The 25307-nt window shown below is 46.1% G+C and overlaps 1 protein-coding gene across 1 annotated transcript in view; it reads right to left on the bottom strand.

Moving 5' to 3' along the window:
* Positions 1-23262, bottom strand: part of FAM168B (family with sequence similarity 168 member B) — a 41790-nt gene extending 18528 nt beyond the window's left edge. Inside the window, exons 1-3 of the mRNA XM_062182922.1 lie at positions 23073-23262; positions 13478-13558; positions 2814-2897 (exon numbers count right to left, since the gene is read on the bottom strand). Of these exons, the coding sequence (XP_062038906.1) occupies positions 2814-2897; positions 13478-13547 (154 nt within the window). The 5' untranslated portion in view covers positions 13548-13558; positions 23073-23262. The remainder of the gene's footprint in view (positions 1-2813; positions 2898-13477; positions 13559-23072) is intronic.
* Between the last annotated feature and the right edge of the window lie 2045 nt (positions 23263-25307).

The raw sequence follows: 25307 nt of genomic DNA on the forward strand, positions 1-25307 counted from the left end.
GGTGCTAGGAGAACCAAAAGGTAGATCAAGAAAGCAGCAGAAATGGAGAAGAAGTTCAGTTTGTTTAATACTGTATACTGGCCACTTTGGCTTGCTCATTAAATAAGGGGGAAAGCCCACTGGGAAGAGAGATTAAACATTCAAGATATCAAACAATGAAGAGGCTCCCAAAAAAAGGCACACAGGTATGGCCCAGACTCGGGTCAGGTGGACAGCAGCACTGTGGGATGTCGCAGGACCATCAAAGCGCCTTTATTTTTTCACTCACCAATTTCACACAGAAATCTTTATTCCCAGTTTCTCCCAACAAACCAGAAGAGGTGGCACTGCTGGGCCAGTGGTCTGTTAGGCATCTGTCTGGCACCCATCAGTGGGTGCCCTTCAACAAGGCAGCCTCAGTTCCACCTGCCCACCCCCACTTCTAGGTTAGAGGAACTACCGAAGGCAACCTTGGGAAAGGGGTAAAAAGGAGAGCTGTGAGAGAAGGTGGATGACACCTGCCCAGAGGCTGGCCCACAAAGATCCCCAACATGGACACTGCCAGCAACACCAGACCTCCAAACACCAGCCTTCCTATGCAGCGCAGGGCTGAGCACTTTTCCAGGAACAGCTTTGTCAGCCGCAGTTAAATCTCAAATTGTTTTGTTTGGAAAAAAAAGGGGGTGGGGAGGAGGCTGTAGGTTTTTAGTGCAATTTGACATGGTACTCTACAAAGAAAATGAGTAAAAGTGGGCTACCTCTGAACATTCTAGAACAATAATTTACTTTATGGTGGTCTCAGCATGAGTACATGTGGAATGAATCATTAGGCAAAAAATAAAACTTCAACCTGTTCTTCCCACCATAAACAAGAATTAACCACAAAGGGGTCATAGACCTAATTGTTGAACCTAAAGCTGAGGCCAGCATGGTAGGAAGAGTACGTTAAGCTGCTACCCTCAACACCTGCATCCCATATGGGTGCTGGATCAAGTCCTGGAGGCTCCGCTCCATTTCCAATCCAGCTCCCTACCAAGCTTTTCTTTCTTTCTTTTTTCTTTTTTTTTTTTTTTTAAAGATTTATTTATCATTTGAAAGTCAGAGTTACATAGTGAAGAAGAGGCAGAGTGAGAGGTCGTCTTTCATCCGCTGGTTCACTCCCCAACTGGCCGCAAGAGTCAGAGCTGCACTGATCTGAAGCCAGGAGCCAGCAGTTTCTTTCTGGACTGCAGGGGCCCAAGGACTTAGGTCATCTTCTACTGCTTTCCCAGGCCCCAGTAGAGTGCCAGATCGGAAGTGGAGCAGCCAGGACTTGAACCAGTGTCCATATGGGATACCAGCATTGCAGGCGGCAGCTTTACCTGCTATGCCACAGAGCCGGGCCCAGCTCCCTACTAATCTGCCTGGGAAAGCAGTGGAAAATGGCCCATGTACCTGGGCCCCTGCAGCCAGATGGGAGACCTGAATGTAGCTCCAGCTGTAGTGACCGTTTAGGGATTGAATCAGTAGATGGAAGCTCTCTCTCGCTCCCCCTAACTCTGTCTTTCAAGTAAATATATCTTTAAGAAAAGAAAAAGTGTGCTTTACGTGTGTGCAGTTTATGTCATGTGTATCTCAAGACAGCTGTTTAAAAAAAGGTTAAACAATGTGAAGCGTTTTATAAAAGATGAGTGACACCACTGAAGAACCCAGCAAGCAGCCATACAACAGTCGCCATTCCAAGGGAAGGGAGATTCCACAACAGACTCAAAAGACAGGCACAGAGTAGAAGCAATTTAGTCCAGGAGGGCGTGAAACAGCTAGGCAAGAACACAAAACAAAAAATGTTTTTAAGAGAATTAAAGGGCCATTGTGGCGAAGAGCTGGGGATCTCATGTCCAGGCTCCTGGCTTAATTGTCCTCAAGTTACGGGAAATAAAAGGCAATTTCCTCTGGGAATGACACTCTGGCAGAAGCTCGAACCAAGGTAGAAAAGCCTGGGAGCATGAAGAAGATCAAGTCAAAAGGCTTTGCTCTGCTCTGAGCTAAGGCTTGATGAGAGGCGGTCATGGTGGGAACAGCAAGGACGAGGAGGGTGGAAGGGAAGAACAAACAATATTAGATTAACGAAACAGAAAAGGATACTGTTATGTCTCTTCTGCCAAAGTTAATTGTATAAGGCCAGTGTTCTTAGCGACAAAACACTAGCCTAGCTACCTCACAAATAAGGTGCCTCCAGGTGCCCCCAGGAGGCCAGGCCAACCCTGTAGGCCAGAACATGTGTCAGGACCACTGTAGTAGAATCAGTGTCCTGTCTGGGTGAACGACGCCCACGAGCCAAGGAGCAACACAACAGGGTGCAGCTCACAGGACGAAATCCCTGTAAATAAGCAAATAATCTTTACAAAATTTAGACTCATATCAACTCCACTTTCAACATTAACAGTGATTTCAACAACTCAAAAATATTCCCATGCACTCAACACAGAAAACAAGAGGTTTTCTTTTACAAATGTAACTAAAGTGCTGCAATGCTTTAGAGAAGTCACATGTCTCTAACACCAGCTCAGGGAAACTCCACATCCCAGCACGGCAAGACAGTCTTTAGCCCAGTCAGCTGCCAACTGTGGCAGGATGAGTGGCCTGTAACAACCCAGCACATAGACTGAGGCTTTGTTGTGGGTGACACGAGAAACGCAGCATCTGAAGCTTAAATGTGCAAAAAGAATCACGCTCTTCTCCCATTTATCAACTGGCTGATTTTATTAACAAGGACTGAGTCAACCCCAAATCCTAACTCTGTATGTCCTCTCCCCCAGCTGCATGCACCAAGCACTGGGTCACCCAGCACATACCTGTCTGGAAGGTAGGATTCGCTCCAGGGTACATGTTGGGAGAATAGGCAGGAGCTGCTGCTGTGTAGCCCATGGGGAAACCAGCTGAAGAGAAGCACACACAAAACAATCTGATGTCAGCAACGGAAGGAATGACATGATTTTACAGCCAGAGCTCCCACAAACCCATCATTCTTCCCTTCCTCCCCAGAACCCCACATGCTGAATTAAAGGGCCCCAACAGCACTGTGCCCACAGTTTGGCTCTAGTTGTCTTCTTTCCTCAGAATTTTGATGGAAGTGATTCCCACGCTGAAGTACCCAGGTTCAGTTCTTGGCTCCAGCGCGACCACAGCTTCCTGCCAACACAGACTCCAGGAGGCAGTGGTAATGGCTGAAGTAACTTCTACCCATGTGGAAGACCTGGACTGAATTCCCACCTCCTGACTTGAGCCCTGGCCTGGCCTCTCCTGTTCCCAGCCACTGTAGGCATTCAGGGAGCCACCCAGCAGATGGGCGCTCTTTCTCCACCTATGCATCTGTCTCGCAGTCCCTCTGACTCTCAAATGTCAAAAATAATTTTGACAGGTCATAGTCATAACTGTCTCTAATGCTTATAACTTTGTACAACTGGAAAAATCAGTAGAAACTGAGTTAGAAGTCTACTGTAGAGAATAGCACGCTCTGGGGTTGATGTGTGGCATCAATCTTTTTTTTTTTTTTTTTTTTTTGACAAGCAGAGTGGATAGTGAGAGAGAGAGACAGAGAGAAAGGTCTTCCTTTTTGCCGTTGGTTCACCCTCCAATGGCCGCTGCGGCCGGCACATCTCACTGATCCGAAGCCAGGAGCCCGGTGCTTCTCCTGGTCTCCCATGCGGGTGTAGGGCCCAAGCACTTGGGCCATCCTCCACTGCCTTCCCGGGCCATAGCAGAGAGCTGGCCTGGAAGAGGGGCAACTGGGATAGAATCCGGCGCCCCAACCGGGACTAGAACCCAGTGTGCCGGCACCGTAAGGCAGAGGATTAGCCTGTTAAGCCATGGCGCCGGCCAATGGCATCAATCTTAAAAAAACAATAAATACTAAAAAGAGGACTCAGGGAGTCCAGCAAAGTGAGAACCACAATTAAAAAAAAAAAAAAAAAAAAAAAAAACAACCTCTCACACTGAATTCAGAAACTCCCAAAACTCCGGCAGCTTTATTGAGACTAACGACATAAACGGTTACTCAGCAGTAGTAAGAGTGCTAAGGGCATGGCATGCCAGGTCGTTATTTTCCTCTGGTTTCACTGCAAACAGTAAGGAAGAATGGGTATCCAAACCTAGCTGAGACCCAAGGACTGCTCTGCTGCTCTAGCAAACAGCAGAAAGTACTTGAGGGCACTTATTATCACTAAAGCCAAAGCTATATCCCACACTGCTGCATATTTTTATTTAAAAGCTAGTAAAATTTTTTATTCTAAGGCACTGTTTAAAACTTCTAAATTCATTTCAGGCTTCTTTACATTCCGAAGTTCTAACCCCAACTACCCTAATTCAAGATGGTTAGTCATAAACCCAGGCTGCAAATGCCAACAAGCTTCAGTCATCTTACTTGAAGGGCTCAAACAGGCACTGCGGACACACAAGTGCCATCACAGTCCACACGTAAGCAAGACACTTCTATTAACACAAATGAGGAATCCTCAGGAAACCAAGCCACTAATAACTCATTACATGAACGTCACACAAACATCAAATAGGACATTCTGTATGACAGTGAGAATCCCAATCCCTTGCGTCCATGAGCACAGCGCGGGGTGGGGGGTGGGGGTGGTCTCCATCACCTTCCCGGCCTTCTTCAGGGCCCAGGGACCCATAAGGCCCTTCCTCCCTTTCTGCCTGACCCTGGGTCACAGTGCGGGAAGTGTCCCTCCTGTGACAGCTGGGGCATCAGAAAGCCTTCTTTATATTCAGGGCACACAGCCAACAATGTGATCCAGGTTTTCTAGCCCGGACTACAGAGAAGCTGTAACTTCTTTATTCCTCTCTTCCCTCACCTGAAAGCAAAGTTGAAAATGAACAGTCCTCTTCAAAAGAAACTACTGAGGCGGCTCAGCGAAAGGTGTCTCCTAGGACACTTGGACCAGGATATTTAAGGTGGTATCATGATCGCTTAAGGAACTGTAGCAGTAATGTAACTGCAGCCAAGAAACTGAAGGGGGAACAGGAGGTCCTGAATATAATTCCAAAGGGAAAGCCTTTTGGGGGCGGCAGTCTTTTTTTTTTTTAAGATTTATTTCTTTCATTCATCCATCTATCCATCCATCCACCCACCTCCCTATCTATCTGAAAGGAAAAGTGAGACTCATTCACTCAGCAATGGCCCAGTGGGTAAAGCCATGAGCCAAGAACTCCATCTGGATCTTCCACATGGGTGGCAGGGGCCCAAGTACTTGGGCCATCTTCCAATGCCTTCCCAGGTGCATTAGCGGGGAGCTGGAAATGGAGCAGCCAGGACTCAAATTGGCACTCTGATATGGGACACTGGCATTGCAAACAGCAGCTTAACTCACTGTGCTACACCGCAAAGTTCCAGAGTGGGTCTTAATGAAAGTGTCTGAAAGAAGTCCCTCCCTCAAATCCCCGCAGAACCCCCTCTGCTCCCCATCCAGCCTGGATGCCCTTGCTTCTTTACCCCACCTCCCCAAGCTGTCTACCAGGAGTCTTCAATGCTGAGCCAGCCCCTAGGAATCCCTACAAGTGCCCAGTTCACATCCACTATCTGAATTTATTGCTACAAAGGTACTTTCTTGTTCTTGAAACTGACCCTCCTCCACCACAGCAGAAGCTATTTTGGGCTTACTCCTGGATTCTCACTCTCCCATATGCCCTTCCTAATTAGTTAGAGGACAGTGTGTGGTGATCAAATGTTTGATCAAGCCCATTCATAATGCACATCAAAGGCAGATTCCACCTGAAGCAGAGGGAAGGTAGTAGGACAGAGATGTGGTTGGCTCACAGAGGCTCCACCCTCATGACCAGATGGATGAGGTTCCCACAGGAGTGGATTCGGTATTCTGAAAGCACCTGGTCATAAAACTGAGTGCAGCCTCCTCTTGCTTCCTCTCTGCCATGCCTCCCCCCATGCCCTTCAGTTTTCACTCCATTAGGCCCTCACTAGAAGCTGGGCAGATGCAGCTATTTCATCCTGGACTTCTAGCCTCCAAATTTGTAAGCTAAATAAATCTCTTTTCTTTATAAATTATACAGTCCTGATTATCCAGTTATAGCAACACAAAATGAACTCACTCAAATATTTTTCTAAGTGGTTTCATTGTTAAAAAAACAAGTTTAAAACACCAATGACCCAGATCACATCCTGTAATCCAAACACGTCACAGCCGAAATACAAATTCCCGCTCTCTTCTCATGCACTCTACCAGTCAGTTCTCAGCGGGGAGCACCTGCTCTGCACTTGTTTGCTGAAGCTTGTATTTAATGTACTTAAGATCCCTGACAAACTGTTATGCTGGGTTGGCCCTCTCTATCCCCATCTTCCAACACCTAGTTACCATGCTCAAAAATGAAACAGACCACACAACAATGAACCACCAGCAACAGAAGGCACTACCCACCAGATCTCTGGTATGGGAGTCATAGTCTCCTGCCTCCTGGGGAGCCTCTGCTCCTCCTGTGCTCTCAGCCCCTATCCCATCAGCTACATCCCACTTGCTCTGCTGCCACCCTGACACGTGCCACAACATGGATTCTCCTCACCATCTCTACTCCACTGGTTTCCACCAGGGCTGCATAAAACCCCACAGGGGCAGCTTTGGAAGGACCCTGCCAACACCCTCTTCCAGCTGGTCTTGGGTGTAGCATTAGCCAGGTTTTTTGTTTTTCTTATTCTTTACAGACATCTAATCAAGATTCCAACCAAGAGAGTTGAGATATACTATCTCTTCCTAACCAGTTGATCCTGGTCACAGAGCAGTCTTCCTAACAAATGATCTCCCCAGTGGACCCTGGGGATTGGCTCTGGCAGGGAAAGGATGGAAAGACCAGACTGCCACAGCCGAGGACTGGAGTGACCCTAAATTCCAGTCACTTTCACAAATCTAGTCACTGTTACGACACCAAAGTCACTTCAGTGTAACAAAAACTATCAGAAGCTAAGTAAAGAGACAAATCAGGAAAAAATATTTGCAAATTATTTAAACAGCTAATGTACTTAATATAATTTCTAAAACTAGAAGGCAAAGCCCAATAGAAAAAAATTAATAGACACAGAACATCAAAATACAACTATACTTTTATGGTTTTTCACACCAAACTAGCAAAAACCAAAAGCTGGACAACACACTTCACTGGCAAGGCTTGGAGAAACCTTGCACTTCTGGCAGGAATACAAAGCAGGAAAAACGCTACAGAAGGTAACAAAGCAGCACCTTAAAAATCCCACAAGAATTTTCTCTCTGACCCAGCAATACTACCTCTAGGAATTCACTCTGAAGAGAATTTCCACAAACACAGTCAACATAAGCATGAGGCTATTCACTGTAGCACTGCTGGAATAGCAATTATAGGCTGAATATCCCTTATCTAAAATGCTTTGGACTAAAAATGTTGGCAGATTGTTTTGGTTTTCAGAATATCTGCAAATACATAATGAGACATCTTGGTGTCAGGGCCAAATCTAAACATAAAATTCATTTATATTTCATATACATGTTATACACATAGGCTGAAGATAACTTTTAGTGTATCTGAGTTTGTGTTTTTTTAAAGATTTATTATTATTTATTTGAAAGCCAGAGTTACACAGAGAGAGAAGGAGAGGCAGAGAGGGAGAGAGGTCTGTGGTTCACTCCCCAGTTGGCTGCAACGACTGAAGTTGGGCCAATCTAAAGCCAGGAGCCAGGAGCTTCCTCCTGGTCTCTCACGTGGGTGCAGGGGCCCTATGACTTGGGCCACCTTCACTGCTTTCCCATGTCATAGTAGAGCGCTGGATCAGAAGTGGAGCAGCCAGAACTAGAACCGGTACCCATATGGTATGCTAGCACTGTAGGCAGCGGCTTTAACCACTATGCCACAGTGCTGGCCCTGAGTATACCTGTGTTTTGACAGCACCCCATCACACAAGGTTAGATGTGGAATTTTCCATTTGCGGTTATCATGAGCACTGAAAGTTTCAGATCTGGAGCCAGCATTGTGGCATAACAGGTTAAGTCGCCACCTGAAACGCCGAAATCCAACAATGGGCACCAGTTCAAGCTTCAAGTCCCAGTAGCTCCACTTCCTATCCAGCTTCTTGCTAATGCACCTGGGAAGGCAGTGGAAGATGGACCAAGTGCTTGGGCAGCTGCGCCCACATGGAAGGCACGGAGGAAGCTCCTGGCTCCTGGCTTTGACCTGGCTCAGCCCTAGCCTTACAGCCATTTGAGGAATGAACCAGTAGATGGAACAGTGAAACATGTTAGCAACATGGAGAATAAAAAACTTTAAAATTGTATCTCACTATCTATTATACTGTCATATAAAGATGTGAAAAGAAAGAAATGTTGATCCTGTTGTGAAACTGATGGTGAAAATTTAATGAGCTTTAAAATAAAGTTCATCTTACGGTGTTATTTCTAAAGGGAAAAAAAAAAACAAAATGCTCCCAACTCTGAAACTTTTTTTTTTAGATTTATTTATTTGAAAGACAGAATTACAGAGAGGAGAAACAGAGAGATGAGAGGGAGGGAAAGATCAAGAGAACAAAAAAACTGTAGCTTTTGTTTTATTTGCTGAATTTTTAACAATGTCAAAGCAAAAAGTCAGTCTATTGGACAGAATTAATTTTAGAAAGCCATTATGAAATCAGACTTAGTATTTTTTATAAATATCCATATACACATACACGCTACAATGGACAGCAAAATACAAGCTTTCAGATTCTCATATAGGGATGCTCAACATCCCTATAATATCACCCCAATACCCTTCAAAGGAAAATTGGTCAAATAAACTGTGGAAATCCCACAAGATTATGCAGCGATATTAAAAAAAAAAAAAAAAAGAAAAGAAACTTCCAAGAGCAAGGCTAATCTCTGAACTTCTCTGCAGTGATTCCTAGAATACATTGCATCAACAAAGCAAAGTGAACAACACCGCCTGCATCTCTCCTTACAGAAGAACCCGCTGTTCAGCAGAGTATGTGGGCTGACAGCCTCCAGTGGCAGCGCCTGTCTTCCAGGGTCGTCTGTAACAGGCCTCTTCCAACAGCCAGTCCTCACCCCACAGCACACAACGCATGTTCACACTTCAGCAAATGTGCATCCCAGTCTGAGGTCTTCCCTACCTAATTCTGCTCCTTCACTTAACCTTGGTTTTTCACAAGCATCAGCCAACCAAAGGATGCCTGCACTCCTAACTCCACCCCAGTGTCTATCAACTTTTTATGTAATGAAGGAGAAATGAGAATACAGGGTCTTGGCCTGAGACACTTGTCAATTCTCAGCATGAACAAGAGCATGGGTCTAGGCCTTCCCTGGAGACCATGGTCAGACAAACATGGGCTTTGAATGGTCTCGCAGAGCTGGCATGAAAAAACTGGATCTTCTGGAAACTTCAAAACCAGCTGCAGTCCTCTTTATCATCTATGCCAAATTCTAAAGCTGCTCTAGCAGAAGGCTAAAAGGTAAAAACCAAAAACCACTGAATGCAAAAATACAGCTTCCCATACCACCCTGGTGCTGAAGAGACAAGGATTGGAGAAAAAGACTGGTAAGAGAAAGGGGCTTGGTAGAGCTATGCCAGGCTGCCCAAACTCCAGTACAACAAACAAAGGGAGACTGAGCAAGGCCAAAACTAAACCACACCTAAGTGTAGCACTAACCCAATCCCTGGACCTGTAGAGTAACTTTATTTGGCAACAAGGTCTTTGCAAGTGTGATTAAAAAGGATGTTGAGATGAGGTCCTCTTGGATTATTCAGGTAGACCCTAAATCCAATGACAACTGTCCTTACAGAAAACATAGAGATAGGACCACAGAGGCAGAAATGGGAGGAAGGTGGCCACAAGGCTGCATGTTAAGGGCTGCCGGCAGATAACAGGAACTGACCCCAGACAGAAAAACGTAAAGAAAGAAAGCAGTATACAGCACTGACAATAGTATATTGTCAGTTAATACAAAAATAGTATAGTGAGTTAATACAAAAAACTTCACCACACAAAAGAAAAACAGTATCATCTTAAGGCATGACAAGAATGATAAAAAAAGGGGCTAGTAGGTTAAGCCACTTCCTGGAGCACCAGCATCCCTTATGGGTGTTGGTTCAAGTCCCAGCTACTCCACTTCCAATCCAATTCCCTGCTAATGTGCTGGGGAAAACAGCAGAAGATGGCCCAAATCCTTGGGCTCCTGTACCTACCCAGAAGAAGCTCCTGCTCCTGACTTTAGATCAGCCCAGCTCTGACCATTGCAGCCATCTGGGGAGTGAACCAGTAGATGGAAGATCTCTCCCTCTCTGTTACTCTTTCTTTCAAATAAATGTCTTCAAAAAAATAAAGAATGATACAAAAAGAGGAAAAAGGGGATAAAACGTAATCTTTATAGTAACCATTAAAAGAATAGCAAAATAACAACATATTTTAAATAGAAGAAAAAATTGAATAAAAATGTCTGATTAACCCAAAAGGCAAGGGGAAAAAAACCTTTTGCTATCAATGAGAAAACACTAGTAAGATGGTAGATATAAAATCTACAGTAACTATGTTACTGTAATTCAAAGACAAAGCATCTTTAAGAAGAGTTCCGGCCGGCACCGTGGCTCAATAGGTTAATCTTCCGCCTGCGGTGCCGGCATACCGGGTTCTAGTCCCGGTTGGGGCGCTGGATTCTGTCCCGGCTGCTCCTCTTCCAGCTCAGCTCTCTGTTGTGGCCCGGGAAGGCAGTGGAGGATGGCCCAAGTCCTTGGGCCCTGCACCCGCATGGGAGACCAGGAGGAAGCACCTGGCTCCAGCTTCGGAACATCGTGGTGTGCCGGCCGCAGCAGCCATTGGAGGGTGAACCAGCGGTAAAGGAAGACCTTTCTCTCTGTCTCTCTCTCTCACTGTCCACTCTGTCAATTTAAAGGAAAAAAAAAAAAAAAGAGCTCCCCCTTTTACAATAAACATAAATAAAAAGGAAAAGGAAGTTACTGAGCAGCCTCATCACTTGTCAGAATATAAAATGGTACTAAAATACTTTTCTTTCTCAGATGTCTTGTCAGCTTTTGGCACTGAAGATTTTCAGACACGTAGAAACACCAAAACTGGGGTAGATGTTCAGCCCAGCAGTTGAGAAATCAGTTAAGATGCCCACATCCCATACTGGTGTGCCTGGGTTCAATACCCAGCTTCAGCTTCTGACTCCAGCTTCCTGCTAATACAGACCCTGGGAGGCAGTGGTGATGGCTCAAGAGATTGGGTCGCTGATGCCCATGTGGAAGAGACCTAGAACTAAGTTCTCAACTCTTGGTTTTGGCCACTGGGAAGCAGATCAGTGGATCTGATCGAGCTATGTATCTAACCATATCTGTCTCTCAAATAAATTTTTAAAAATCAAAATTCCAAAACCAAAAAAAAAAAGGCAAATAAAAAGAAGAAAAAAAAAAAGTACATTTAAAATCACTTGTAAGTTACAGAAATTTTCTTCTAAATGTAATTTTAAGACAAAAAAATCATAAGAAAATGTTTCACTTCAATTCTCTAGACTAGGGGTCAGCAAACAAGAGTCCTCAGGGCAAACCCAGTTCACGGCCTGTTTTAAGCTGTATTGGAACACATTATACTGAGAACTCTCTAAGGCTGCTTTTGTGCTACAAAGGCAGATTTGAGCATCTGTATGATTCACAAAGCCTAAAACAGTTACAACCTAGCCCTCTATGTAGAGTTTGCCAATCCCTGCTTTTGCTAAGCAAAGCGCAGGAACAAGATGCACCTGTCTTACTGCCCTTGCAGACTGGTGTTTATGAGAGGCAATCAGTTAGGAACTAAAGGATCACATCGGCTAACACCTTAGGTGTCTGGCTACTTCCATGGTTCCAGATTCACTCAACATCACCTTTAGCTACTGTTAACACTTTAAAAACAGCAGGTCTCAATGCTAAATTACCGTTCATCAACTATGAAAAAGTCTGTCCCTCCTCCTCTTCCGGCTGCTCTATTCAGTCCTTTCAGAACTCTTAATTCTCCTCAAATAGCTTAACCAGTCTCCCATTTTCCCACCTTCCTATGTTGTATTCTGGGTCTCTCTTTAGCAGAGCTGTATAACGTGAATGTTGTCCAAATGACATTTTTTTTTCATTTCTTTAAGTTCCAGTTGGTTCCTTTTTATCCCCAACATCTTGTTCCTTTATGTTTTTCATTCTTTCTTTTACATATCCAATTTTTCTGAACTTGTTTTGGGACACAGTTCCACCTGATGGTTCTATTCTTGCAGTCTGTCATGACTGCTGACTCTTACAGGAAGGAGAATGCCCCGCATTTTAGATTGACTTTGCCTGTTAGCAGGCAGAAAGTTGTGGGAAGTTCCCATGCAACCCGGTTGAAGATTCGCCTCCAGCGCGGTTCTGCACCTGCTGCTGTCAGGTGCTTCAGGGTGAATGCAGCCCGGATAGTATTTCTTATGACAGTTCCTCAATTTCTGGCTCCTTGGGAAGTACACTCATACAATCTAGAGCTCCAAACATCTCTGAATGGCTACAAGTTCTTCAAAATTCCCCCTTTCAGGAGCCCAAGCAGACACAGCTTCCTTGTGGGGCCAGTGAATGGATCATTTAATCTATCTCTTCTTGGGGAGTACCACCCTCTAGAAGCACAATCCCAGTCTTACAAGGTCCCAAGCTTCACTTTTTGTCCCCTTTTGTGCTGTTAAAATAGTAAACAGTAAATGGACAGGCACAGCATTAGCTCAAGGGCCAACTGAGCTGGGTTTTACATCATTTTCATATTTGGCCCCAACAGTTCTCTCTTATCTTGCAAGTTCGTTACACATTTGAAAATGTTTTACTTCACTTTAAAAGTTTTGTAGCACCAAGGTTTTAGTGTTACCTCTTTACCGTATCATCAAAATCCACAATGAAATTATAACATAACAAATACTTACTGCTTCTCTGAAGTCACCAATTAGGACAACCATTTGCTATTTTTAACCAACCTGCTACTGTCTCCCAAATTTTTGCTTCAGAGCTTCCCTACAGCCTGAGTTTGACTAGCTGACTCCACGGAGGGTGAGGAATGTGGTTCAGGCCTACGTTCATGTTTTAGAATTCCCTCCCTGGCCCAGGTCTGGAAGGTGATTCAATCAGGACAAAGCCCAGGACTGCTGTGAAGAGGGAAGAAGCCTCACTGGCTTTCCTGTAGGGTGAAGATTATGAGGCTGTGAACAGGGAACAAGCCTCACTGGCTTTCCTGTAGGGTGAAGATTATGAGGCTCCTAGTTACAGACTGCTGGGAGGGGCTAAACCTTACAGAGTCCAGAATGGGGAGGAGTGGAACCTGTGATCAAAACTAAGGAAGTGAAGCTGACACCAGGTGACAGCCAGTCCTACTTCTTAATTTTTCATTTCCATACTAGTCTAAGCCACTTGGACTGGGTTTGTCATTTGAAAACATTCTTAGTGACATGGAAATATCAAATACTCAAAGATCAATAATGAAAACAAAATATTACTTGCTTACCTGTATAACCAATTCCTTTGGCATTTGTATAGGGAACCCCAGAAGATCCAGGGCTATAGACAGGATTCATGATTTCAAGTACTAGAAGAAAAAAAAAAAAAAAAGATTTAGTTAAGTGCTTTGTTCCTACATTTTTCTGCAGCATCAGTCCCGAAAGAGCAGGCAGCAAGACTCCTTTTGGCAGCCTATAATGCACTTCATGCTGCTCCCAACCAGCAGGGAACAGAACAGGAGTGCTCAACGTCCTAACATACCCACTCAGGACACTGTACACTTTCCAATTCTCTTCAGTCCATCAGAATCTAGGGATAAAAATTCTACAAATAACCTAAACATCCTTGTAACGGAAGAATAACTGAGTAAACCAAGATATATCCAGAGCCTAAAATACCATGTAGCTTCTCTTTAAAAAGTGCTTAAGACACAAGAATGGGATGGACATTGTAGTGCAGTGGATCAAGAATGTAGCTTCTTTCTTAAAACCACACGGGGACCGGCGCCGCGGCTCAATAGGCTAATCCTCCACCTGCGGCGCCGGCACACTGGGTTCTAGTCCTGGTCGGAGCGACGGATTCTGTCCCGGTTGCCCCTCTTCCAGGCCAGCTCTCTGCTGTGGCCCGGGAGTGCAGCGGAGGATGGCCCAAGTCCTTGGGCCCTGCACCCACATGGGAGACCAGGAGAAGCACCTGGCTCCTGGCTTCAGATCAGCGTGGTGTGCCAGCTGCAGCAGCCATTGGGGGTGAACCAACGGAAAAGGAAGACCTTTATCTCTGTTTCTTTCTCATTGTCCACTCTGCCTGTAAAAAAAAAAAAAAAAAAAAAAAAAAACCATACGGGAGGGGAGAGGGTGGTGTGGCATAGTGGGTAAAGCTGCTGCCTGCCGTGCCAGCATCCCATATGGGCGCCAGTTCGAGTTCTGGCTGCTCCACTTCTGATCCAGCTCTCTGCCATGGCCTGGGAAAGTAGCAGAAAATGGCCCGAGTCCTTGGGCCCTGCACCCACATGGGAGACTCAGAAGATGTTCCTGGCTACTGGCTTTGGACTAGCGCAGCACTGGCCATTGCAGCCATCTGGGGAGTGAACCAGTGGATGGAAGACCCCTCTCTCTCTGCCTTTCAAATAAATAATAATAAATAAATCTTAAAAAAATCATATGGGATGGGCATTGTGGTTCAGTGGATTAAGCTGCCACTTGGGACACCAGCATCCCAGTTTCCTGCTAATGCACCGGAAAACCAGATAATGGCTGAAGTGGAGTCCCTGTCACCTGTATGGGAGACCTGAATAAACAGAGTTCCTGGCTCCTGGCTTTGGCCTAACCCAGCCCCAGTTATAGGCATTTGGGAGTGAACCAGCAGATGGAAGATCAGTATTCTCTCTCTCTGTCACTCTGCCCTTCAAATACATAAATAACCCTTAAAAAAATACAAATGAAACAATGCTAAGTGAAAAAGGAGGGTACAGGGCCAGCGCCAGCATCCCATATGGGTGCCGGGTTCTAGTCCCGGTTGCTCCTCTTCCAGTCCAGCTTTCTGCTGTGGACCGGGAGTGCAGTAGAAGATGGCCCAAGTCTTTGGGCCCTGCACCCGCTTGGAAGACCAGGAAGAAGCACCTGGCTCCTGGCTTCGGATCGGCGCAGCACCGGCCGTAGCAGTCATTTGGGGGATGACCCAACGGAAGGAAGACCTTTCTCTCTTTCTCTCTCACACTGTCTATAACTCTACCTGTGAAAAAGAAAAAGTAGGGTACAATACTGAATGAAGTATGATTTCAAATTTCTACCTACACATACAGGCATGTGCATCTCTTGCACAAACAAAAAATCTTGGAAGGAAACGCATAAAAGCATGAATAGTGACTATCTCGAGATGGGATGAATTTATGGTAGCTTTCTTGACTTCTGCTAAATATATATTTTCCTAAAAAAGACCAAACAGGGGGCCAGCGCTGTGTCACAGTGGGTAAAGCCATCATGTGCAGTGCTGGCATCCCATATGGGCACCAGTTTGAGACTTCGCTGCTCTACTTCCGATTCCATTCTTTGCTATGGCCTGGGAAAGCAGAAGATGGCCCAGTCCTTGGGCCCCTGCACCCATGTGGGAGATCCGAAAGAAGCTCCTGGCTCTTGGTTTGGGATCAGGGCAGCTCTGCCCATTGCAGCCATTTAGGGAGTGACTCAATGGGATGGAAGATCTCTCTCTCTCTCGCTGTAACTCTGTCTTTCCAATAAATAAATAAATCTTAAAAAAAAATAAGAAATCATAACATCTGAATTCTAAAAAAAAAAAAAAAAAGGCAAAATAGCTAAGTCCAACAATGCCTATTAAACCATCCAATGTTTACCATTCACATATCTTTTTTGTTAAAGGGGGAGTTTTCACTATTCCTCATCTGCTAAGTCACTCACCGAATATGTGGTTTTAAGGATTAAGGTGAGCTGGCCGGCGCCACGGCTCAATAAGCTAATCCTCTGCCAGAGGCGCTGGCACACCAGGTTCTAGTCCCGGTTGGGGCGATGGATTCTGTCCCGGTTGCCCCTCTTCCAGGCCAGCTAACTGCTATGGCTGGGGAGTGCAGTGGAGGATGGCCCAAGTCCTTGGGCCCTGCACCCACATGGGAGACCAGGAGAAGCACCTGGCTCCTGCCTTCGGATCAGTGCTATGTGCCGGCTGCAGCATGCTGGCCGCGGTGGCCACTGGAGGGTGAACCAACGGAAAAAGGAAGACCTTTCTCTCTCTCTCTCACTGTCCACTCTGCTTGTCAAAAAAAAAAAAAAAAAAAAAAGGATTAAGGTGAGCTTCAATTTAAAATAAAAGCAGCTCGTGTGGAGGCAGGGGTACGTGAGAATACTATTTTCCACTCAATTTTGCTGTGAACCTAAAACTACCCTAAAAAGTAGTCTACTAAAAAAAACTGTTAAAGATATAAAATGTGCATAATTTACATGTTAAGTGTCTACTTTCCCCACATCCTCAACTGGAAAGCAGCCCCAGGAGAGCAGGCAAAATGCACTTGGTCCTGTTCAGTGCTCTATCTTCACCAATATAAGGTCCAGTACAAAACAGGAGTCAACTACCTGCTGAGTTTCTAAAAAACAGGTCCACCTCGAACACTCTAGGTATCAAGCTCCATCACAGAGACAAAATATAAAGTCAAACCACTTCAAATTTCCAGCTCACTTGATCTATTTAGAATATTGACAACCAGAGCCGTTTAGTACACACAATAACATACTAGACTTAGCCTTTGTAACAAGTTCTGGTCTGGGGTTGGTGCTGTGGCGCAACTGACTGAAGCCCTGGCCTGAAGCACCGGCATCCCATATGGAGACCAGTTCAAGACCCAGCTGCTCCTCTTGCGATCCAGCTCTCTGCTATGGCCTGGGATAGCAGTGGAGGATGGCCCAAGTCCTTGGGCCCCTGCACCCAGGTGGGAGACCTGGAAGAAGCTTCTGGCTCCTGGATTCAGACTGGCTCAGTTCTGGCTGTTGAGGCCATCAGGGGAGTGAACCAGCGGATGGAAGACCTTTCTGTCTCTACCTCTCTCTCTAACCCTGTCTTGCAAATAAACAAAAATAAATCTTTAAAAAAAAAAAAGTTCTGGTCTGAATTACAAATAAACTAGCACCATAAGTGATCAGGTCATTCTTTACCTGATCAGTTGTCTAGTTTTTCATAAATGTCTAAACCAAAGCCAGAGGCCGAATCTTCTGACATACCCAACTAGAGCTAATGTTAAGACTCAATCAGCACTGTACGATTCTCTTCCTCAATGTTGTCTCCTATTTGCACTACCCAGTACTGCTACTGCTTGCCAGCAGTGACCTGAACAAAGTGTAAGAACCATTGCTTAGCTTTAGTGAACCTCAATTTGGCAGTCATACATGGCTAGGGGCTAGCACACTGGATGGCCAAGTCTACAGACCAGAGGAGAGAGAAAACAAGGAAAGCATGGCAAGTAAGCAGGAGAATCAACTGTTTTATCCCACAATTTAGGAATCAACACATTACCAACTGCCAGCCTCTACTCTTCTGCACTTTTAAACCCATTCTTGGCAGATTTACAACATAGGAGGCAGACAGGTATTTTTCATCTACTTCTCTGGTTAAACTATCATTTCTTGAGAAGTGAATACTTCCCAAACTCTGTATCTCTGTCCTGTGCCAGGACCTACTTTTATTTTCTCAGTTGAATTCAAAATAAGCAAAGCATGACACAAAGGCCACAGAGAAACAAAAGAGTAAATTACAGTCTCTCTTCTAAGTTTACAGTCTAGAAAGGCACTGTGCAACAGTGGAGACCTATGTCTGTGCTGTCCAAATATGGGAACTCAATTTTTAGTTTAACAAATTAAAGTTTAACTTTAATTGAACAGTCATATGTAAATGACAGCTATTATACTGGACAGTACAGGCCCATGAGGAACAAGACAAAACTCATGAACAATGGAAATAAAAGGACAGAGTGTTAAGAGCCACTAGAGAATAAAGTGAATTCTTAGTCAATGGGGGAACGGGAGAAATAGTCAGGAAAAACTTCATTAAAAAGGCACTATTTGCAGTGAGCAACACATAGGCTCCTAACTAGCCACAGAAATGAGAAAATGTAAGATACATTTTAGAAATACTGGGCAACTGGGCTTGTCTGAAGCTCAGGCTACATGGAAGGAATCAGCAATTCATTACAGAAACCCAGATTAGGTTACAACCATCATGTGAAGACCCTTAACTGTGGGTTGCATAGGAGCTGTCTTCTAATAAGCAATGAAGCTCACAAATAGCCTAGAAATTAAAGTGTTACCAAATGATCCCACAGTTCCACCCCTAGGTATATAACCAAGAGAAATGAAAACACGACTACACCAAAAACCATACATAAATACTTATTACAGCACTATTCATAATAGCACCAAGCTGCAAAAACCCAAATGAAGCACTGAACACCAACCAGGAGGCTCTCCTTCCATAATGACCTGACTTAGCATCTGGTAGTACAATTCTGTACACCTGCCACTAAAGAATATTACAGACCCATATCTGAATTCTAAATACTGTTACAGTTCAACCTACCAAGAAATTACATTTTCTGAAAGCATTTTTAACTTCCTTAGGGACCAATGTTCCCTAAAGTGATTAAAGCTGTAATGAATTAAAAATTAAGGGTAGACAGAATATAACAGGACCAATGGAATAAAATACTGCAGTTCCCTCTTCAATTTGACAAAAGGGCTAGCTTTGTTGAAAGAAAGCCAGTAACACAACAGCCATGTTAGTCTGCAAACAAATGCCAAAAAGCTTCTTCAAAGTTACTTGTTCAGATGAGAGACTTCTCCAAGTCCATGAGTACAAGGGCAGGGAAAACAACTTTGCTAACGGTGCCTGGCATAAAAGGAACTCATAAATGCCTTCTGAATGTTCCTGAATAACTGAAGAACTATCCAACAGAAAATATGGGACTTTCCATTTACTTAAAAATCCAGTTCAAAATTATCAAAATATGCCTGTCTGATTAGTGGACTTGAAACCTGAATCCGCTGATCTTGTTTTTATATAAACACACCTTCATTTTCACTTATTTATTTCAAAGGCAGAGTGACAGAGATCATCTTCCATCCACTGGTGTACCCCACAAATGTTCCCAACAGCCCAATGTGGGCCAGGTCGAAGCTGGCAGAAAAGAACCCTATTTTGGTCTCCGACGTGGGTGGGAGAGGCCTAATAATTTGGACCATCTTTCCCTGCCTTCCCAGGTGCATTAGCAAGGAACTGGATTGGAAGGAGTGTCTTAATCCACTATACCACAATGCCAGCCCCACATCTTTTAAAAAAAAATTATTTTCATCAAAGGCAGAGCATGAGAGAAAGCGAAGAGAGAGGGAGAGGGAGAGAGAGAGAGAAGGGGGGGAAGGGAGAGAGAAAAGAAAGCTTCAATCCACTCGTTCACTCCCCAAATGCCACAACAGCCAGGGCTAGGGCAGGCCAAGCCAAAGTCAGGAGCCCAGAACCTCATCCAGTTGTCCCGGGAGGTGAGGCCAAGCAGTTGGGCCATCTTTTGCTGCCTCCCAAGACACACCAGCAGGAAGCTGAATCGGAGGCACAGAAGCCAGGATTTGAAGTGGCTTTCTGAAACGCTACGTGGGCAACCCAAGCGGCATCTTAACCTGCTGTGCCACAATGATACCACTGACCTAAACCCTCATTAAGAGGTGAAATACTTACATGTATCCTTATGTGATGGAAAATGAATTTTTGTATCATCTAAGATGTACTGCTACAAAAAGCAAATGGAGTCTACATGTAAATTCTGGTTTACAGGAAAAGACAGAAGTTGGAGGAAGACATTGAATGACACCGTGAAGCAATCAGACAAATCCAAAAGGTGAGGTACTCTAGAGTTCAAATGATCCAACTACTTCAGTAAGTTAACAGTCTGAAAGAAGACTGGGGTGGGGACAGGGGATTTTCTAGTTTAAAACAGATTTAGACATAAAAGGAAATTTTGTTTGGATTCGGATATTGATTGCAAAAACCAGAAAGATTACTTTTAAAATATTAGGGATGCAACTAAATATGGGCTGGGTCTCAAAAACTTAAGTTTATTAGGTATGATAACAGCATTGTGGTTATGCAGAGAATTTCTGGAAGATATGTATTGAAGTATGTAAAGATGAAAATGACATGATATCTGTAATTTAAAATATTCCCACAAAAATGTTAAACAATACAAAATGCTAATAATCTTTACATCAAGATGTTAGGCATATAGCTCTATTTTAAAACTGGTGGAACGAGAAAGTAAAGAAAAAACCCAGGGTCAGTGTTGTGGCACAGTGGATTAAGCTGCCACCTGCAAGATGGGCATCCCATATGAACAAAGGTTCTGGTCTTGGCTGCTTCACTTTTTTTTTTTTCCTTAAGACTTCTTTATTTATCTGAAAGAGTTACACAGAGTGAAGGAGAGGCAGAGAGATCTTCCATCCGCTGGTTCACTCCCCAATTGGCCACAACAGCTGGAGCTGAGCTGATCCGAAGCCAGGAGCTTCTTCTGGGTCTCCCACGTAGGTGTAGGGCCATCTTCTACAGCTTTCCCAGGCCATAGCAGAGAGCTGGATTGGAAGTAGAGCAGCTGGGACTCAAACCGGCACCCATATGGGATGCCAGCACTGGAGGCAGACCGGCTTTACCCACTATGCCACAGCTTCAGCCTCGGCAGCTCCACTTTCAATCCAGCTCCCTGCTAATGTGCCTGGGAAAGCAACAGAAGATGGCCCAAGTGCTTGGGACCCTATACCCACATGGGAGACCCAGATGGAGTTCCAGGCTCCTGGCTTCAGTCTGGCCCAGCTCAGACCTCTCTCTCTCTCTCTCTCTCGCTCTCCAACTCTGTTTTTCAAATAAATAAATAAATCTTTAAAAAAAAAAAAAAGTAAGGTAAAGAAAAAGACACACCATCACCAATCTCAGATTCTAGTGCCACTGGGCAACCAAGAACCACCAATTTTCACGTGGGGTTTGGTGTGAACCAAGGGCCTCAATCCCAAGGCAGCATCTGGAGGGTACCACTTCTAAGATGCTCCCCATATGAAATGACTCGATTGCCAGAATTTCTATAGGTGGTTTGACATCTGGATCAGAACAAATTGCAGATTTAAAGCACCTTTAGAAAGATGACAGCAACAATTGCTCAACTTGAAAATCTGGTAATAATCAGAAGGAAAGTTAATATTTAAAATCAAAGACCCATCACTGTACTTTCAATTTATAAAATACTAATTACAGTATTTTAAAGATTTTGTATCTTAGTATTTCATATCCACAAACCTAATTTCAAGGGGCTTAAATTCTACCCTTTTCAGAACATGCACGCTAAAATACTCTTTAGAATGACCAACATTAGAAATCCTCAGTAATATCTCACTACTCTGCACAGTATAACCAGATTTCAAAGATAAAGCCATGTGAGAAACGCATCACTCTACTACACTGGTGCACTGTTGTTTTAAAAAAAAAAAAAAAAAACTGTTATCGATTGATTCAGGAAAAGAAACTATGTAACACGATAGCCAAAATTTTCCCTTTAAACTACAGGACCTACTAAGAGTGAAAGCATTTTTTAAAAGCACTTCAGGTGTTTTCCAATTCTAATCCTCTACCTGTGTGGCATTACACAACTCTATTTAGTTTGGAATTCAAATAATTTTGGCATTACGATTCCATCAAACCTTAAAATGAGTGGAGAGCAGTTGTGCAGCAAAACTTCACAAACATACCTGTGCCTATTAAGAGGGCACAGGCAGGAACAGCAGAGGAGGCTTCCTCCTTTCTCCAGGGTTTCAGGAGCTTGTCTTACCTGGCCTAAACCTTTCCTCTATTCCAAAGGGTGGGAGGTGACAAGAAGGGGCACCTACCCATGTGAATGCCCCGGAAAACCCAGGCAAGCAGCTTCCAACCCCCACAGCAAACGGGGCCACCTTCTACCAGACCTTAACTTACAGTTGGGCACAATCCCAACCAACTGTAACTTATGTTTAAAGCTTTCCTGCGTCCCAAACACACTCCGAACTGTAACAGGGGTAACTCAGGCAAACACTGGACCAAAGGGAGCAAAAATCTTCAAAATTTCTGCCATTCGGAAAAACAGTACTAGATGCCCCGCTCTCGGCTGTCAAAAATCAAAATAACCCATTACTTTCTTTACCTACGAAAGCTTTAAAGCCTGTCCGTACTGTCGCCCAAACCCAAGACTTTGGGGCAAAGTCTTCCACCTGCAGCACGTGAGAAAGTAATCTCAGCTTATACAAGGATGACTTGAGAGTTTAAGTTGTGGGGACGGTACAAACCTCACTTCTACAGTTTCTGGCGTGCCAGAACACTCCAAAATGTTTCTATGTGTGCCTTTCAATGATTAAACATTAACTCGTGCAATCCACTAGATGCACATTCGCCTACTCTATAAATGAACCTGGTAAAGGTTTTTCTTTTTTGGAAAGTTAACCCAGGCCGTGCCAGGAAACGTCTTTTCCGAAGGAAATCTTCCAAAGCCTCATCTAAATGTGCCCCGCCAGGCTGCACAGAAGACGCTCGGTGTCCGCCAAAGGGAATCATTTCTACTTGGTGGGGATGCAAAGTGATCACCTTCCAAAAAAAAAAAAACGCTTGCAAATCGCACGACCCCTAAACCCGAGTGACCGACACGACGTCCCATCGGCACCCCGGTTCTCACACTCGATTTCCTGCCCCGCTTCAGCGCGACCTTTAGCAGGCCCAGAGCATTCCACGGCCGTGAATCCGCTCCGGCCGGCTACCTGGCTGCAGCTCCGCGCCGGGCGCCCGCCCGCCCGCCCGCACCTGCCCGCGCCGGGCCCCGCCCCCTCGGCCCCCACCCGCCCGGCCCGCGGGACAAAGCGCGGCCGCGGCCCAGCCCCGGCGCCCGGCGACCCCGAGCCGCGGGCCCGACCTTGGCGTCGCCCCGGGGCCCGGCTCACAAAGCGCCGCACTTCCGGCCGGGCCGCGCCGCCACCCGGGCCGGCCCGGGAGCCGCCCGCCGTCCGGGGTCGAGGAGGACGCGCGTGCCGCCCCCGCCCGCCCGCACTCACCGCGCCGCTGCGGCGGCGGCGACGACGACGACGGCCTGGACCTCAGTGACCAACGCACGCCGGCCCGGGACGGGCTCGGCCGTGAGGTGGGGGGGGCGGGATGAGGCGAGGGGCGAGCGCCGCGGAGTCCTGCTCCTTTGCGGGGCTGAGCCGCTCGGCCCCGCGTCTCCGCCGCCTCCCGCGCGCCGCGCTCCCGCTCGCTCGGCTCGGCTTGGCCCGGCCCGCCTCTCCGCAGCCCGCGCTCCCCGCCGACGCTGCGCAGCCACCGGAGCCGCCGACCTCACTTCCGCCCGGGGCGCGCCGTGGCGGGGACGCGCGGGCACGTGACGCGGCGCCGTGCGCGCTCCCGCCCGCGTCCTAGAGGCTCCCGGATGGAGGCGCGCGCGGCAGTTGGGGAGTCTGTGTTAGGCGCTGGTGCGGATTGTTCCCCTCGGGTGATGTCGCGCCCCTGTGGAGCGCGGCGGGACGTGGCTGAGGCTATGTAGTAACGTCTTGTGGACGTCGTGTATTCGATTTCGCGTTTACGAAGCAGGGCGCGGTAGTGGCGGTGCGCGGCGCTGGGTCTGACGGGCGCCCTCCCGCCACGGGTTTCGGCTCCCCCAGCCCGGAGGCTGCCTGTGCCCCGGCGGACCGGGCGGTGGGGTCGGGGGCCGGCGCGGGAGCGCAGTCGCCGCCGCGCGGGGCTTTCCCGGCGCTGCGTTCATGGAGCCCTTTGGGAACGCACTGCTGCTGAGAAGCAGGGCCGGGGTTCAGGGTGCGTCCGCTGATGAGAAAGTCCTGCCTGGCCAGGGCCGGTGGGTCTGCCTAACGGGTGGGATTGGGCGCTGCGGGAGAGTCTGGCTGGGCCCAGGGAGTAGGGGGCCACCCGGACCTGTACTTCCGGAAAGAGCCGGGCCGGTCCACCCCTACCTGCAACTACATCTGGAACAACAATTGCAACTGAAGATCCTTCAGTGGGCGACTCTTTTTAGGACTTTATAGGATTTTTCTTTTCTCTTACCCTAAATGTGTGGGACCAGAAGTCCAGATTTGGGAGGAAGGTATCTTTGCATACCATAATGATTTATCTTGGGATGGCATCCAAGTGTGAACAAGAAATTCATTTATTTTCTTACATACCTTATGCACGTAGCCTGAAGGTAATTTATACAACTTTTTAATGTTTGCGCTTGAAGCAAAGTTTCAGGACGTGGAAGCCCCCGCCCCCCACCGTGAGATGTCATTGCTCATAAGGTTTCAGATTTGGAGCATTCTGGATTAGGGATGCCCAACCTGTAGCTGTAGATGATGCAACTTCTGGGGGGAAATGTTAATAGCTTTAAATAAAATTAATGCATTGGGCTTTCAGATGTTATCTGTTGGAATACAAACGCCATAGTGATTTGATTACCCTTTCTCCATATTAAAAATACACGAATGAGGAAGGCTTTTGACAGGCAGTTAGGCCACCTCTTGGAATGCCTGCATCCCATGTCAGAGGGCTTCAGCTTGAGGCTTCCCTCTGCTTCTGATTCCAGCTTCCTGCTGGTGCACACTCTGGAAAGCAACAGGTGATGGCTGGAGTGCTTGAGTCCCTGCCACCCACAAGGGAGACTAGATTGAGTTCCTGGCCCCAGGCTTCAGCCTGGCTCAGGCATTTGGGGAATGAACCAATGGATGAAAGATACCTCTTCTTCAGCCTTACAAGTAGTTGAAAATAAGTCCTGATTGAGTTTTTTTTTTAAATAAGATTTATTTATTTATTTGAAAGAGATACACAGAGAGAGAGAGAGAGGTCTTCCATCCGCTGGTTCACTCCCCAATTGGCCACAATGGCCAGAGCTGTGCTGATGCGAAGTCAGGAACCAGGAACTTCTTCTAGGTCTCCCACATGAACACAGGAGCCCAAGCACTTGGGCCATCTTCTACTGCTTTCCCAGGCCATAGCAGAGAGCTGGATTTGAAGTGGAGCAACTGGGACTTGAACCGGTGCATATGGGATGCTGGCACTGCAGGCGTCAGCCATGCCACAGCACTGTCCTCCGATCAAGTTTTTTAAAAAAAATTTTTAAAGACTACACAGGAGAATTCATTAAGAAGCAAAAATCAAAAATTAAGTAGAAAAATTCTACAAGTGTCATGTAAATAACTACTTAAAATACATAATAGAAGAAAGGATGGGGCCGGGGCTATGGTGCAACGGGTTAATGTCCTGGCCTGAAGCACCAGCATCCCATGTGGGCGCCGATTCTAGTC

The sequence above is a fragment of the Lepus europaeus genome, chromosome 1, assembly GCF_033115175.1.
Source record: "Lepus europaeus isolate LE1 chromosome 1, mLepTim1.pri, whole genome shotgun sequence".
Classification (NCBI taxonomy): Eukaryota; Metazoa; Chordata; class Mammalia; order Lagomorpha; family Leporidae; genus Lepus; species Lepus europaeus.